Source organism: Lissotriton vulgaris, chromosome 6 (assembly GCF_964263255.1).
Source record: "Lissotriton vulgaris chromosome 6, aLisVul1.2, whole genome shotgun sequence".
Lineage (NCBI taxonomy): Eukaryota > Metazoa > Chordata > Amphibia > Caudata > Salamandridae > Lissotriton > Lissotriton vulgaris.
Genome location: NC_141694.1, coordinates 1,228,954,623 through 1,228,972,714, shown reverse-complemented (window position 1 = coordinate 1,228,972,714; position 18,092 = coordinate 1,228,954,623). Strand labels below are relative to the sequence as shown.

General features: G+C 44.6%; 1 protein-coding gene across 1 annotated transcript in view; it reads right to left on the bottom strand.

The window, feature by feature from the left end:
• The window catches only part of TULP4 (TUB like protein 4), a 631,050-nt gene that overhangs the window by 396,804 nt on the left and 216,154 nt on the right, over positions 1–18,092 (bottom strand). The window contains exon 2 of the mRNA XM_086927321.1: positions 6,831–6,959. Within this exon, the coding sequence (XP_086783447.1) occupies positions 6,831–6,959 (129 nt within the window). The remainder of the gene's footprint in view (positions 1–6,830; positions 6,960–18,092) is intronic.

Here is an 18,092-nt window from a genome sequence, read left to right as displayed (position 1 = left end):
TTTGGAATAGCTGCCCAATAAGCATGCAGCGTTCACGGACTGCAGTGCAAGGCTGGTGGAAGAGAAAATACTCTTTCCAAAGGTATGCAGCATCTTGAATTCTCTATCCATTGAAGAAGTAGAGAATGCACCAAGATGCATTTTGGAGGTGAAGGCCTGGACCACAAGACTTTCAGGGGTGGAATGCTGGGTGACGAAGGCTGAGTCCCTGGGATCGGGGCCATGGCAGCAGGCGACATTCCTGTGCAGGAAAGACTGTGCAAGGTTTGGCTCCTAGCAGTACAACAGTGAGGGCATCACTGAAAGGGAGTAGGGGTTCTGGTCGGGACACCCCAGGTTGAAGCACCTGTGTCAAGACTTTGCGTCAGCCAGTCCTCATACAAGTTGTTGTCGGCAATGGACTCTCCTAGGGGTCAGAATAACCATAGGGATCCTCAGGTCCCTCCATTCATGTTCCTCTTCAAGCCCTTCAAGAAAATAGGGCTCCATCTCGAATTCAGGCCATGTGGGTCTGGTTGGCGACGGAATTGACATTGTGCGATGCTGGTCCGACACTGTATCAGAGTTGGGTTCGGCAGCGCCAGGAACAGAGCCACTGGAACAGTCCCCAGAGGAGGTTGCGATGTCATGACCAGTGGCGATCCGGATCCACCAATAGACCCAGTCGGAGTCTCTTCTGAACTCATGGCCTCACAAAATTGCCAAAAGTTGGGCCGACCGCTCCGGGAAACTCTCAGAGCGGAACCTGAACTTTTGGAGTCACTCCCACACCTCATCCAATGAATGAGACCAGCACTGAGAAATTAAAGAAGGTTTCGACTTCTTATGGGACTTACCTAAAGAAGTCTGAGATCTCAGATGACTGACATGAGCAATTTGGAAAGCAGTCCCTGGACCTCCCTTGAAAATGGGACCTGGAGCTGTAGGGAGTTGCATGGCGAGTGGCTAGAATCTTTATGGCCCGCTCCCGGATGGCCTTTGGATTCATGGTCCTTCAATTCGGGCAGGCCTTAGAATTGTGGTCCTGCTCGAGGAATCACAGACACATCAAGTGGTGTCCTGTCACAGACATTTGCCTGTGACAGACACAATTAGGTGTGAGACCACTTGGGTTTCCCTCACCTTCTCCAAAAAAGTGTGAAACAAGGCACACTGGTCGATGGAAATCGAAACAGTTGAAAAAGTCAGCCATAAAATAACTGAGGGGAGCTTGATCCAGATCCGTGCTGACAGCATGCAAAAGGTCCGCACATTGGGGTGGTGCCTATATAGGCTTAGAGGTGGCCCTTACCTTGAAACATTCAAGAGCCTAATCCACCTTGTCATCAAAAAGATAAGTGTTGTTGAAGGGCATGTCCGTAAGGGGTGCCTGGGCATCCCCCAAAAAGCCCATCGTCGGCAGCAAGCCATGACGTCAAAGCACCATCGTGAAAGCAGTGTATCTGCCCAGGGAGTCGGTCGTATTCAATTTGCATCTGATTGTGAGCTTCGCTGCATCAATGCCATCAGTAATAGCTTGGGAGAGTATGGCTTGTGCCTCCTCTGAGACCACGAGCAGCATTTGCACAATCATATCCCAAACAGATTTGGAATAGCTGCCCAATAAGCATGCAGCGTTCACGGACTGCAGTGCAAGGCTGGTGGAAGAGAAAATACTCTTTCCAAAGGTATGCAGCATCTTGAATTCTCTATCCATTGAAGAAGTAGAGAATGCACCAAGATGCATTTTGGAGGTGAAGGCCTGGACCACAAGACTTTCAGGGGTGGAATGCTGGGTGACGAAGGCTGAGTCCCTGGGATCGGGGCCATGGCAGCAGGCGACATTCCTGTGCAGGAAAGACTGTGCAAGGTTTGGCTCCTAGCAGTACAACAGTGAGGGCATCACTGAAAGGGAGTAGGGGTTCTGGTCGGGACACCCCAGGTTGAAGCACCTGTGTCAAGACTTTGCGTCAGCCAGTCCTCATACAAGTTGTTGTCGGCAATGGACTCTCCTAGGGGTCAGAATAACCATAGGGATCCTCAGGTCCCTCCATTCATGTTCCTCTTCAAGCCCTTCAAGAAAATAGGGCTCCATCTCGAATTCAGGCCATGTGGGTCTGGTTGGCGACGGAATTGACATTGTGCGATGCTGGTCCGACACTGTATCAGAGTTGGGTTCGGCAGCGCCAGGAACAGAGCCACTGGAACAGTCCCCAGAGGAGGTTGCGATGTCATGACCAGTGGCGATCCGGATCCACCAATGGACCCAGTCGGAGTCTCTTCTGAACTCATGGCCTCACAAAATTGTCAAAAGTTGGGCCGAGCGCTCCGGGAAACTCTCAGAGCGGAACCTGAACTTTTGGAGTCACTCCCACACCTCATCCAATGAATGAGACCAGCACTGAGAAATTAAAGAAGGTTTCGACTTCTTATGGGACTTACCTAAAGAAGTCTGAGATCTCAGATGACTGACATGAGCAATTTGGAAAGCAGTCCCTGGACCTCCCTTGAAAATGGGACCTGGAGCTATAGGGAGTTGCATGGCGAGTGGCTAGAATCTTTATGGCCCGCTCACGGATGGCCTTTGGATTCATGGTCCTTCAATTCGGGCAGGCCTTAGAATTGTGGTCCTGCTCGAGGAATCACAGACACATCAAGTGGTGTCCTGTCACAGACATTTGCCTGTGACAGACACAATTAGGTGTGAGACCACTTGGGTTTCCCTCACCTTCTCCAAAAAAGTGTGAAACAAGGCACACTGGTCGATGGAAATCGAAACAGTTGAAAAAGTCAGCCATAAAATAACTGAGGGGAGCTTGATCCAGATCCGTGCTGACAGCATGCAAAAGGTCCGCACGTTGGGGTGGTGCCTATATAGGGACCCAACCATTCACTACTGGGGTACATGATGATGTCACACGGATCCAAACGACACCACCTACAGGTGCACACGTGAAGTAGTGTGGCTCACTGGTTAGAGGCGGCAGACCCGAGAGCAGAGGACGGCCCGGGACCAGGGTTCGATTCCCGACGCGGCAGGTTTCTGGACCAGGGTCAGCGGACTCGATAATTCTCTCGCCTCGGTGCCCACTCTGATTAGCGATCACACTCGGCAACTCTGGGCATTAGCTTGCCTCATCTTCACTAACGGCCCCACCAGACCGCCGGGGATGCCTGGTCTCACCCTGGAGATACCCACTAAGGGACCATCTCTCAGGGAAGCCAGGAAGGGTTTCGCAGCGGTCGAAGCGCGGAGATACTCCTCCGGGAGTCGATCCTAGCGCTATATAAACTTGCAATTAATTAACTGCTCACAACATTCCAGTTGCAGTCTGACGCGTGAGGAATATTCTAAGGTAAGAATCTGCAGCTAGAAGTCTCTATCAGATGAACAGATCAGATGGCTGAGATTATGTATTGTAAGATTGCAGTGATAATGTTTTAAAGGATGAGAGCTTGAGATCTATGAAATAAGGTGTGAGATATTTGCAGGAGTACAATAACAGAGATTAAAGCAGACAGACATGCGACGGCGGGGAGACTACACTCAAAAAGAGGTGGCATACAGAGGATGAAAAGTAAGAAGAGGATTATTCTGAGGAAAAAAGGAGAGAAACCAATTGAGAGTTGCTTGTCAAGGTCAATTTTTAAGCAGGGTTTAGAAAAGTAGTAGAATGAGGCTTTCTGGAACGGAATACAACCTGAGGATGTAGAAAGAAACCAGATTAAGTTGTTCAGTATATAAATGAAAGATTGCTTAAACATGCAGGTTCAAGTGTGCAGATCATTTAAAGATCCAAGTAGGTAAAGCCATATATTGCAGCCCTTCTAAATAAAGTCTAGTATCCCAGGCTTGGTTCACGGTCTGCATACTAAGCAAAGGGAGGAGGTTCAGGCTTCTTCTTTGGGGACGAGTCTCATTTAATGATCTTGACTAGCTATCATAACATCACTACACTAAAATGTTGTTTCACTCACCTAAGTTTTTGGGCACTGACTCGGGGCATCTTTCCAATATGATTTACTCTACATTACCTAATCCATTGTAGGTTGTTGCGGCTCAAAAATGCAAGATGCAGAAATTACAGCTTATTTCAGCTTACACTTACTGTGTGGGCTAAGGATTTATGTATACAGTTATTGTTATGTTGAATAATATAGTCCTCTGGCCCCATCCAAAGGACCGGTGTACTCTTTTTGGTCCTGTTATTTCATGTATACAGTTGAGTGTCCCTTCCCAGAAAATTCCTACCAATGAGAAAGGCAGATCCTTCTTGAACCACATATAGTTCTGCTCCAGGTAGGTCCTCAGTTATAAACTCACCAGCGTTTAGAGTTTGCTAAGCAAAGTTGTGCAAGTAAAGAACATTCTATCTATACAAGTCAATACTCAGAGGAATCATAAAATGATGGCTGTGGTCTAAGTCAGGCATCAAATGAACAGAGGTTTTATGCAGGTTCTATTCACAAACATTGGCAAATCTAGTAGGTATGGCTTTAATGTGCCAAAGCACGTAAAACATGCATTCTCAAATGCTATTTACATATGCTTAATGCACAAAAGCTCTTTATTACATTAAAGCTTGCCATGTTGACTTTGCCAATCCTATTAAAATTAGTAGCAATGACTTCTTTCTATATGGATTGCATGATGGAGACAAAGAAATGAATGTGACGAACAGCGGTATGATCAAGTGTGCCTTTCAGTCGTAAAACAGTCCCTCACGCATCCTTTCTTGTAGATGGTGGAATGGTACACTGAATAGCCAAAAGCATGCGGTTAGACAGTATTACTCCTCTGTGTGGAGGCTCAGCCCATAAAATGTATAGTTTAAAGGAAGGGAAACAAAATGTCACGCAGGAAGCATCACTGTCTAGCCCCAATATAGTAAACAGGTGCAGGACCAGGGGCAACAGTGCTATCATGTGTTTCAGGTGACAGAGTATTCAAGCAGGGTGCAGTGTTCTCTTTACCTTTTAAAGGATTGGTTACCTTTCCTCCAATACATTCAGAACAATGATCCAGAGCAGAATGAGAAAAAAATAATAATATGCCATAGTTCAGGCATTAATAACTTATTAGTTCTGAGTACATGCTGCCATATTCTTTTTCGGACGTTTTACTGATTGCGGTTGGAGAACATGAGAGTAGTGAGGCTTACCATCATACCTTAAAAAGAAGTGTTGAAGCAAATGTGCGCGACCCTACAAAGTGAGGTTTGGATTAACCCTGGGCGTAGTTCGCGTAGTTACGCGAAGTGCACTTCGCAAGCTACGCGTAGCTGAGCGAACTGCATAGTGCACTGTGCAAAATGCTGTTCGCACTGATTGCACAGTGCCGGATGCTTGTCCGCACTGTGCAATCATTGCAAACCGCATCTTGCACAGTACAAGCAGTCGTTTTCTGCCGCTCAAGTAGATTTGTACTCGAGCGGCAGCTTTCTCAACGCAGACTGGTAGTTTCTCATCGCGAGCGGACGCGCGCATACGTGACCACTCGCAGTGAGAAAACTTGACCCCCCCCCTACTTGATGTTGCTGATCGCGAACGCGGAAAAAGTCTCGCCGGGATGTTATTTTGCTCGCGTTTTGCACTGTGCTACATGCAATTCGTGTAGCGAGTAGTTTCGCAAACTACGCGAACATAGCGTAGTCCTCGCCTAGGGTTAGTTTGGATAGGTGCTACAGCTAAGCCATCTTTTTAAAAAGAGTGCAAAAAAAGTTTGTTTTGAAGTATCATTTCTATAACAAATTCTTTGATATTCCTACAACGTGCCAGTGGTTCTGCACCACTAGAATTGATTGGCTTACTGAGCCAGGGCTGGTAAGAGATACAAAAATACGCTTAAATTGATCTAAAAAGTTCAGTATCCCATATAACAGAAACAAAGAAAACAGACCCAGCATAACTGAGAAAGTATGTTGTCCCTATCCTGGCTCAGATGGACTGAGAAATAAACTTCCTCTTCGCTATTCATGCTACCTCTTACATAGGGATCTCAAGTTGTCTCATTTTGGGTGTGATATGTTTAGCCAGTTCTCCCTTACACCGTTTTGCTTTCCTTTATCCATTATAAATGCTGTCAATAAAGAGATGCAGGACTTAAACCTGGGAGTGGCTTTAAGTTCAAAGTCCTACTTGGAATAATTTGAAAAATCTATTATTTGAGGGTAAATTTAGTTTATGAGGGTGCACATCAAATTAGCTAAGTGTTCTTCAATGAGACAGAGTTTTTGGTAGTTTGTGTGAATCTAGACCTTGTAATAAAATGCACACAAAAGGATAATAAAAGATACAACTAATTGAAAGCCACTGTAAATCTCATAGGGCCAGGTAACACGTATTGCCAGGTAGTGGCGATCTGCATTACAACACTACCACCAAAACTGCTATGGTATGTTATCACAAAGAAGTTAAATTGTTTTCAAAGCATGTGTGAAAACTGCAGCCTACCCTGGCTTTTCAGAAAACAGCACTCTGTCTTCATCTCAAAGTCCTCTGCATCCAGAGAACATCTCATCTAGGGGTAGTTCAGTGGACCATTTGCTCTTTATTGAACTAAGGATAAAAGATCTCCTTAAAAAAGCTCCACAAGGATGCGTATTGGGATTGACCCGCCACCCAGCGAGGAGCAGGACCAGATGATAAAGCACGCCGCCTCAGGCGGTTAGGGTCCCTGCATCCTAACCATGGGATGCCCAATAATTAGGGTCTATTTCCTGGGTTTTGTGTTGTTGTGTTCCCAAGCAAACAAGTAGTACCTCCTGCTCCATATTATTGTTCTGAGAGGATGTATGTCGGACAACCCTACCTCTCTTCCAATCCTATTTTATTAGAAACCAAAGACCTACCTGTGCACCACGATCATTGACGAGTTCCACGGACCATCTTCCTTCATACTGGATCCACACAAAGATTCCTCCATCAGCATCACAGGTTGCCAGCTTCTGAAAAGGTTCATTCCACCGGACCAGGACAACCTAAAAACAAGTCATACACACTACGGTCAGTCCTCATGGGCAGCTATGGTACTTACAAACATCACTAAAAAGCGGATTGTTGCCTACTCTTCAGCACTATGACAAATTATTATAGGGAATCGAAATGATAGGCACAAATATGAAGTGCCAGTTACAACCACAATCTTCAAAATCAAACTTCTCTTTAAAATATGAATAATAATACAGGAGTTGTTTTGTTTTTTACTCTGTGGGTTCAAAAATATGGCAGCATCGTTTACCTGAGGGAGTGCTTAGTATGTACCAGACTTGTGGATAACAACTGATTCTCTTTTATGGTGTTTACTCCCAACATTTCCTAGATTCTTTAAGTATTTTGGAAAGTTCTTCCTTTCAACTCTTTGAACTAATCTAGCAGCGTGCGAGTCAGTCACCACTCATTGCTGCTACAATCACTTTCCTTTCAATATGGAAAACAAGAAACCGAATACTTCAAAATGGCACACATGATCCACATCACATCTCTGTGAAGCTCTTTGATAAGCTGCATCCACGGCAAACATACATTTGAAGGTTTGCTATTTTCAGAGAACAAACCCATATGTCAGATTATTTTTCTCCATGCTGCACGGCAGCTATCAGGACCTAGATTAGGCATTTGTATGAAAAGCTGTAGGGTGATTAATGTTTTTGCCCTAGAATGCAATACTACATCAGAGTAGTTTCAAATGACGTGTGTTAAACGACTGCCATTCACAATTTTTTATGAACTGGATTGCGCCATCCGGGAGATGGTGTTAGTGTCAGCAGACCACCAGGCCTGTGATCGCTCCTAAATAAAATAATTTTTTTTATGCAGTCCATTTTCCTTAAAGGAAACGTTGCTGCATTTAAAAAAAAAAGTTTAAAAAAAAGTTTATTCAAGAGTTGACAATCGTTCTAGGGACCACTGCCTACTCAAAAAACTTTAAATTTTTTTTACATATACAAAGGGAAATGTGCGAATGCATTGCCTTACCACACCAACGCAGGAACCAGGGATTCTTTCAATGTTTTAAAACCGGATTGTGGTCTCAGAAACATTGATACATTGCATACCGAAACAGTATGTGGAAGGGATGCCTACAATACGCCCCTTTCCAAATACTGAATCAGTAGCAAGTCGCAGTTGCTTTGTAGGAGTCAGTGAAAATGTACCAACCCCTAAAATGGGATTAGTAGAGTTAAACACATTTTTGCAGATTGTGACTGTAAAAATACTTTGCCTATCTGGCCGTTGTAAATGAACAGTAAATTGCCAAATGGATTAACATTTTAAAATTACAGCTCGACTCTGGAGTGGTGTACAGAAGAGGCACGGATATATGTCCTTCATTGTGTGCAGTGCCAAACGTAGATTGGGATTTTAACCCCTTGCTATTCACAGGATAAACTGGAATTCTCCGTAAGCATCCCTCATGGAGGCACAACATCTATTCATCCAAGGGGCACAAACAAACCTTGCAAAATTTCACCAAGTACCTAATGTAGTTATCGTTAATATTTCAAGAAGCAATTTTGCTCAATTTCCTGCCACGCCATTACAACTGGTGACACCACGTCCTGAAAATTGGTGTGTATTTGTATACAACACTGGCAAATAATGTGTGTAGAAGCTGGAGCACAGCACATCTGATGTGGCCTTAATAATGGTTAGAATTTAGCATTCCCCTACATATCCTCTCAGGCACGCCAACGTCATCTGGACTTCAACATTACAAGTATTGGGTTGGCACAGATGCTTTTTTTTGTGGCCAGTTGTGACCTGGGGGAGAACATGATGATACGAGAAAAGACACGGATTCAGGTGTTGTGATTTGAGAACAATTGTCCCACTCAGGTTTAAATGGATAAATATGGTGCTACAAACCATTAAGTTGACTTATATCGGAATGGATTCTTTGTGAAGCCTTCAGGAAAGACTAAATGGTTATAAATTCACAAATAAGCCCTGATGAAGTTCAGTTTAACTAAACGAAATACGCTGGCTGCAATCTTGGCTGCGTTTTAAAGAAAAGAATAAGGAATATTCTCAATAAAGAAAATAACGAATACACAAAGGAATATTTGGACTTTTGTGTGGGTGCACCATCCTGTGGCGCATGTTTATGCTTCTGCCCTGTGTAGAGCAGGCTGTGGCCTTTCATGATTGCTTGAAATCCAGGTTGAAAGCAGACCCAATTCTACTGCAGCCAAAGGCCTTGGAGAGGTCTCAACCTTTTACGGAGACGCTCAAACTGAAAGTGATTGCCTGCATGTCAAGAAGCCTTACTGGATGTTTGTGCATACTCTAGAGCATGTGACGGTTACAATAGAGAGCAAAGTACTAGCTTTTCCTGTATTACCGGCTTGTAACATGTTTTACACTGCTCTTTAGTAAGGAGCTCCGAAACCAGTCTCTGGGAGTGACCCATCGACACACAACCAAATACATGTTGGGTGTTCCCTTTTTAGGTCTCGGCCTACGTAGGCTGTGCTTGCTCAGTCTCGCTAGCGAGAATTTTTGTTTTTCATTGTGGGGGCTTGAACCCGCCCCTCTTCTCCATTGGCTGGCTTCCTAAACGGAGGTCAGCCATTGGAGGAGAGGGGCGTCACTCAGTTTAAGCCCCGTCTTTTTCGGATTCGGGGCATGTTTTTTCGCTTCTTTACTGTTTTCTTTCTCTCCTCTTCCCATTGGCTGGAATTTTACATTCCAGCCAATGGAAAGAGGAGAGAACGAAAAACACGCCCCCAGTCCGAAAATGTCGGGGCCTTTCGGAAGCCATTTCTGCTGGAACGCCTCCGTAAGAAGTAGAGAAGCTGCTGAGTCCTTTGGTGAGTGCTCGCTTTTCTTGCCTCTGTTCCTTGATTGTGACCGTTTTCTTGCCGCTTCTTGCTTCTTGCCTCTGATTGTTTTTTCTGGCGTCTGTTCCCTCGTTGTGCGTCTGTTCCCTCATTGTAATTGTTTTTCTGGCGTCTGCCCCCTCGTTGTGCTTGCTTTCCAGCCCCCTCATTGTGCTTACTCTCCTGCCCCCTCGTTGGTTGTGCTTGCTCTCCTGCCCCCTCGTTGGTTGTGCTGGCTCTCCTGCCCCCTCGTTGGTTGTACATGCTCTCCTGCCCCCTCGTTGGTTGTGCTTGCTCTCCTGCCCCCTCGTTGGTTGTGCTTACTCTCCTGCCCCCTCGTTGGTTGTGCTTACTCTCCTGCCCCCTCGTTGGTTGTGCTTGCTCTCCTGCCCCCTCGTTGGTTGTGCTTGCTCTCCTGCCCCCTCGTTGGTTGTGTTTGCTCTCCTGCCTCCTCGTTGGTTGTGCTTGCTCTCCTGCCCCCTCGTTGGTTGTGCTTGCTCTCCTGCCCCCTGGTTGTGCTTGCTCTCCTGCCCCCTCGTTGTGCTTGCTCTCCTGCCCCCTGGTTGTGCTTGCTCTCCTGCCCCCTCGTTGTGCTTGCTTTCCTGCCCGCTATTCCCTTGTTGTGAGCGTTTTTTCTGGCCTCTGTTCCTTGTGTGTGCCTATGTGTGTGTGTGTGTGGCTCTGTGTGTGTGTGGCTCTGTGTGTGTGTGTGGCTGTGTGTGTGTGTGTGTGGCTCTGTGTGTGTGGCCCTGTGTGTGGGGCTCTGTGTGTGGGGCTCTGTGTTTGTGGCTCTGTGTGTGTGGCTCTGTGTTGGTGGCTCTGTGTGCATGTGGCTGTGTGTGTGGCTCTGTCTGTCTGTGTGCGTGTGGCTCTGTCTGTCTGTGTGTGTATGGCTCTGTGTGGGTAGTTTTTTTGTAGGTGGCTCTTTGTGTGGGTGGCTCTGTGTGTGTGGGTGGCTCTGTGCATGTGTGGGTGGCTCTGTGCATGTGTGGGTGGCTCTGTGCGTGTGGCTCTGTGCGTGTGTGGGTCTGTGTGTGTGTGGGTGGCTCTGTGTGTGTGTGGGTGGCTCTGTGTGTGTGGGGGTGGCTCTGTGTGTGTGGGTGGCTCTGTGTGTGTGTGTGTGGGTGGCTCTGTGTGTGTGGGTGGCTCTGTGTGTTTGGCTCTGTGTGGGTGGCTCTATGTGAATGACTCTTTGTGGGTGGCTCTGTATGTGTGTGGGTGGCTTTGTGTGTGTGGCTCTGTGTGGGTGCAAATGCAATAGATCTCGCATTTGCGAGCGATTAAGCTATTGGCATTGTAAATGACAATGCCATTTATTTATGTTTTAAAAACAAAAACATAAATAAAAATGTCATGAGCAATGCCAATAGCTCTAACATTAAGAATGCCGAGACCATTGCTTTGTAAATGCTTGTTCTGGAGCATCCTTGAGACCTTTTAAAAAGAAACATATGTATGGGCGAGTGATATCTATATATATATATTTTTTTTTTATTAATAGATGTAATACCTCCAAGGTAGTTCCTATTGATGACAGCACATAGTGGATGACATGAAAATCTGAGCAAAATACTCCGTTTTGTGATGGTATTGAGCTAGAGTTATAGTTTCTTTGCTGAGGGCAGACGGGTCTCAGTTTTTAAGCTCATTACTGCAAATCATGTGTCACCTTCAGTCTTTCTTAAGAATCACCACTAAATTCTATGGAGATAGGTGCAGGCCAAATCAATATGTTGCGTGGTTTGCCATCTGCTACTTTATTCTTGAGAAGTCTGAGTAATGCCTTATAAAACATATTCTATTCATCAGGCTATTTATAAAGTGTTAGCATCCAACCTGAAGATGGTTTTGTAGTGCTACAGAAAAACACCAGTGCTGAGATAACGCATTACTACAGTGCTACCTCGTCTGGTCAAACAGCCAGGTTCCGACCCTTCATCTAACTTCGAGAAGACCGGGCTCTGGCTTAAATAGCAGCAGGAGGAGGTCCATCTTACAACTTACAGCCTGTGCAGTGGCTTAAGATTTGGAACAGGCAGGGTAAATACGTTTGCTCCCCCTACAACTCTTGCTGAAGAATTTGAATTTGCCGGCGCTGGTCATTGTACAGCACGCTTTCCACTTTTTTGAATAACTCAATCGCGTTAGTAGAACAGATGACATATGCACAAGTAGAGACGTTCCATTTTGAAAGGAAGTTTGTTTGAACATAGCTTTCACCTGGTTAACAGAGATGAATGTAAGGGGCTGCATGATAAAATAACCTGTTCAAAACTGCACCAAAAGTAACAAGCACTTGCAAAGCCAATAGGTTTCACCTATGCGCTCTGATAATTTTGGGTCTGGCTGGCGCTATATAAGACTCTTAACTAAATAAATAAATATGTGACATCTATTGGCTTCTCCAATGTTTTTTAGACATGTTTTACAACAACGCAGGCTGCTGCCATGATCCAATGGTTTAAATTGGAAAAAAAGAAAAGCATGCTATGACATGGATAGCGGTGACCGCGTCATAGCATTTTTTTTCTTTAAGGCATTTAGCACAGCAGTCCATGGTACTGTGCAATATGTGTAAAAATAGCGCAGTAGGGCAAACACCACGTGGAACGTGAGTGGGAGAAGGCTTCAAGCACAGTGGGAGGTGAGATTATGGAATGCAGAAGGCACAATTCTTATATTTTAAACATCCAGCACCATAGAGCTAAACTGGGCTTACAACATTATCTACTCTAGCTGGCCCATTTCTGAAGGTCTTGCTTGAAAGGAACTGAGAACATAGCTTATGAGATGTGTTTGGCTGGCAATGCAAAAACAAAGTTTTAGAGTATAAGGGCTAATGTTGCTTAACTACAACAGAACTGACCGAGGGATAAGAAACACAATAGAAGCGCAGAATCTAATTGAGAACTTTCAACAGCCGGCCATCTTGCCTCGTGGTGAACAATTAAACCAATTCAGTTTGTGCTTGTTTGTTGAGCTGTGCCTGATCACAATGACTACAGCAGACCGTCGTTTATGCTTAGATTTCACTTTTTAATAGCATTTATTGCCCTCCTATAAAACTTCAAATTTGAATTAAATACCCTAACCTATTCCACCTACTCTTCCAACTGTCCAGCATTTTTTTTTATTGTAACTTAAAAAATACCACTTTAAGAAATATCAGTATTACGATGATTTAAGAAAGGTAATAATCTTTTTCTTTTTAGCAACCAATTACATTTCAGAGAGCAATATATTAAGCATGGAATTAAGTGAGCAGATGCAGTAAAATAAAATATATCTTCAGGGCACAATGACTCCAAAACCGTAATGGTGTTGCGCATCATCCTCCGCCGACAGACTAAGCACAGCGGTGACACATATATAATGGCATTTGTAAAAATTCTTCAATTATCTCTGCTTAAGTCTCAAGAGTTACCACTTTATAACACAAGACGTGAAAGAATTCCAATCAAGTGAATGTGCAGACCTTTAAAGGCTCGTAAATCTGCTCTACTGAACGATTTGGGAGTCTGACGTCAGCACTCATCAGTTTATTTGAGCATGAAATGGTTTCTACTCTCTCATCCCCTGATGCCTGCTTCTCCCCCCCTTTCTCAAGAAGAACAAGAAGCCAGATAGAAATGCAAAAGCAAAACCATACAGCAGGAAGAACAAACCATACCTCTGCAGAGGGATCAATGGATGAATGCAAGACAATCTAGCCATAATTGCTAGAAGATCTGGCCAAGGAAAGCAACTTAAGAGAGAAGGTAGGATCACACCAGGTGTTAGAACGTGTGAAACAATAACCCTCATGGCCTACTCATAACGGTGAAAATTGTTCACATTCAAGCATAAGAATGCCTGGTCACTGGCTAAAATAATGCTCATTAATTGTTTAAGGAGATCTATCCTGGAAAGGGTGTAGCCAAATGTGCATGTCTTGCAAACAGTCTGATAGAGCAACACCACCAAAGGAAAAAAAGAGGATTCCCCACTTGCTTCAGTTGCTAGAGTGGCAGAACCACAGAAAACAGGTCGACCAAATGCTGAAGCGGTGGGAGTCGGGTCAAGGTGATTAAGTCAGCTCCTCTCTAGTTTCTCAGTGCTGACAGTTGCTAAGGCAAACACAAGTTCAACAAAAACCCATTTCAAAGGAGAGTTGCAAGGGCTCCGCTAGGCCGTTCACCTTAGAAAATAAAAATCCCAGGACACTTTGGAGCACAGGGCTGCGGCAGATAGAAAATTCTTGTTTGCAATAAAGAACAGTTTCTGCAACAATATTACCCGGGAGAGACTCCAACTTGCCAGGACTGTCCCTCCAAAAAAGAGACAGTTGGTCACTATGCGACTGGTTGAGCTGGAGCCTTACTGTAAGGGCCTGAGCCCCTATGTACTAATAAATGACCACACAGACAGTGGTATGGTAACTAGAACTGGCCTATGACACGTGCGCCCGGCCCCTTTTACATGACCTGTGATGGATGGGTGGGTGTGGGGTGATGAACAATTGTTACTTACCTGTAAACAGGTTGTTCTCCAGTATTGGTGTCTTTCATAGATTCACATGCTTGAATATTCCCCGTCATCGAAGTGGGAGTCTCACGGTAAATTAAATAGCAATAAAATACTAATAACATATGTATGTAAAAACCTAACACATAAAATACACACTAGAAAAGGTAGTAAATACCCAGACATAATTCCTACATAGGAATACATGGTAGAGAGAAAAAACACTTGTAACATATTCCTGTCATTATGTTAGTCCCAACTACAGCCAATCAGGCGCCAGCACCCCTCCAGAACCTTCTCCTCAGAGCTCAGTCCCTCAGATTTTCTACCGCACATAGTGTGAAGGAAGTCTCCCTGACCTCTGCTCAGTTTTCTCAACTTCTTTTGGTTTTCCTGTGATTTCCAGCATGTCTTCAAGTAAGAAGTCTTTATTTAGACCTTGTTCTTCTTGTGAGAAGCTGCGGCTTTACTCTGAAGATCCCCACAAGAAGTGTATTTACTGTGTTTATCTCGACCATGAGGTTGGCAAATGTAAATTTTGCAGAACCTTTCCAACTAAGACCCTTAATAACAGGGAAGGCCGTCTCCTCCTGTGGCTTCAAAGACTTAAAGACAAGGATTCAGCACTTTCTGACGCAGAAAGCCTGGTGTCAGGACCTTCTAAAGCAGCCTCAAAACGTAGCAGTGTGCAGGATTTGCCTTCTCCATTCCTGAAAAAGAAAAAGAAAAACTTTCTCTCTCTGTGGCTTCTGCAGTCTCTTCACCTCATCCTGCTACGTCCACGCCCACGAGACCTGGCTCTCCGGAGTCTACTGCTTTCCATCATGTTTCTGTTAAAAACATGTTTCTTTGTCGACGGGAGCGTCAACGATCGTCCTGACGACGAGATCTGCCGTCTCCGGCTCGACGACGGCGACTGTGACGACGTCATCTGCTTCCGGTTTGTCGACGACTGCAACATCGACGTAATCCATGTCGACAAAGGTATCCCTCAGTTTTAAGACTGTTTCATCGACGATACCTATTGTTTCGTCGTCGACGAAGAAAACTCTCTCGTCAGCAAAATCTTCGTCGACGAGAGTTGTTAAGAAAACTTCTTCGTCGACGACAAGTTAGTCGACGGCGACACTGTCGACGATGGCCCCGTCAACGGCGGATCCTTCAGCTTACGCTCCGTCGACGCCTATGCCATCATCGTCGACGACGATTGCATCTTCTTTTGCTACCAATCAATTCAATGTATACTTACATGTGGAAGAGAACTAAATATTATTTGCCAAATCCGGACACTTTATTTGTATTTATTTATTTATTTATTTATTTTTAGCGTTTTTTAGAGCGTGGACAAGACCCTTGCGGGTATCAGAGCGCTTTACAGTACATAGGGATAATAATACATACAGGATAGGTCAATGAAGTGTAAATAATATCATGGGGCAAACATAGAGCAAGGCAGTAAGAAGTGACCTGATGAGTGAAGGTAATACAGTAAAGGTAATTAAGTCAAATAAAGTCAAATAAAAATAACATAATTGAGAACAATAAAAAGCAGAGCAATAAGGTGCCAGAAAAGAGCGAGCTGAGCAGCCATGGTAACAACAAATAGGTTGATTAGGTAGACTAGTTTGAAACCATGTACGTATGTTGTCGCGGAATCATAGGTCTGTGTTTGAGAGAATTTTGCCATAAGAATGTCTTTTACTTCCTGTTTGAAAGATGCAGTGGAGGGGTTCAATCTTGTTTCTGGGGGAAGGGCATTCCATATCCTGGGCCCCATTCCAGAGAAGGAACGTTTGTATGTTTTTTTCTTGTGGAAACTTGTGGCTTCAGTAGGAGGTTTTCCGCACTTCTTGTGGATCTTATCCTGCCGGATATTGTACGTTTCTGTGTGAGATAGCTGGGTGCATTGTGGTGTATGGCCTTATGCGTCATGCACGCTATTTTCAGGTGAATTCTGGCTTCAAATGGCAGCCAGTTTAGAGATTTAAGGTCAGGGGAGATGTGGGCTCTTCTTTTTGAGCCAATGAGGAGTCTCGCTGCCGCATGAGTACAGGATCTTAGAGGAGCCGTAGTAGCTGTGGGGAGACCGAATAGCGAGACACTTCTGTAGTCCAGCCGAGGTAGAACTAAAGCTTGAACCGCCATCTTGAAGTCATTTTGGCCAGTAGGAAGGGTTTCAGTTTCCTCAGTGTGTTAATCTGAAAGTTTGCTGCCTTCGTTGCGTTACTAATGTGTTTCTGCATATTGAGGTTGCAGTCAAGTGTTATACCCAATGATTTCGCTGAGTCCACAATAGTTGGTTGAACGTTGAATGCAGTAAGGTGTTTGATCCAATCATGCATTGTGGGGGCTTTGGCAGGTGGGGCAATTAGGAGGAATTCTGTTTTTGAGGCATTCAATTTGAGGGGATTCTCTGCCAGCCATGTTTGGGTGGTCTTAAGGGTAGTGTTAAGCAAATTGATGTCTTCGAGAGTGTTGATCTTAAGGTAGAGTTGTGGATCATAAGCGTACATGTGGAATTGCACGTTGGACGTTTGTAGCAGATCGGGGAGTGGTTCCATGAATAAGGTAAAAAGTGTTGGTGATAGCAAGGATCCTTATGGTACTCCTAGCGTAACTGGAACGGGTTTAGAGAGGGTGTTGTTGACCTTGAATTTTTGGGTCCGGTTTTGCAGAAAAGAGGTGAACCAGTTAAGCACTGATCCAGATAGGCCCATTCAATGGTTCAACAGACCTGCCAAGTTCTTGTGTTTGACTGTATCAAAGGCTGATGAGAGGTCTAGTAGGATAAGAAGGCATGTTCCGTTTTGATCAAGTATTTGTAGAACATCATCAATGATGTGTGTCATGGCTGATTCCGTGCTGAGATCTGCTCAGAAGCCGGATTGGTGATTGTTGAGAAGGTTGAAGCGATCAATATGTTTTGTCAATTGGTGGTGAACGCATTTTTCCAGAAGTTTGGCCAGTGTGGGAATATTGGAGATAGGTCGGTAGTTGTTTAGGTCCGTAGGGTCAGCTGTGAGTTTCTTAAGGATGGGAGAGACCTGCCCCACCTTAAGGGAGTCAGGGATGCAACCTTGTAGGAGTAAGCTGTTGATGATTTTGGTCCAGAGAGGGAGAAGCAATGGGGTAAGTTCTTTAACCGCATTTGCGGGGAGAGGGTCGGTGAGGTGATTGGCAGGCTTCAGGGCATTGAGAAACGTGTCTATAGCGTCTTCAGAATAGGTGTTAAAGGATGACCATACTGCGTCGTTTTTTAAAACATAATTTGAAGGTGTTTGTAGCGCTGCATTTGTAGGTAGAGGGGAGGTTTTCGTGTATGGACAAGAGTGAGAAATTAGATAATTGAAGAGATCTTTCTTGATTTTCTCAGTCTTAAGATTGAAGAAGGTAGAGAATTCTTCACATGTGGGTTGTGGATGAGTTGGGTCTTGTGGACGTTGAGGTGCGTCCTTACATTGGGTTTTGATTAATTCGAAGAGTTTTTTTTTCGGTTTCTTGCTTGGTCAAGTTGGCGACTAAAGACGTCTGCTTTAGTGCCTTATCTTACGGTAGTAAGCATTTCTCTTTCTTTTTAGAATCACGAGGAGCTTGGCGGATGGGACCGATCTCCAGTTGCATTCAGCAGTTCTGAGAGAACGTCTATCATCGTTAAGTGGACCATTGAACCAGGGTTTAGAGTCTTTCGTGAAAAATCTCTTTAGTTAAAGAGGAGCAAATTTGTTAATTATCGAAGTCATAGAGTTGAGATAATGGTTGGTGAGATCATGTACGTTGGACGCACTAGCA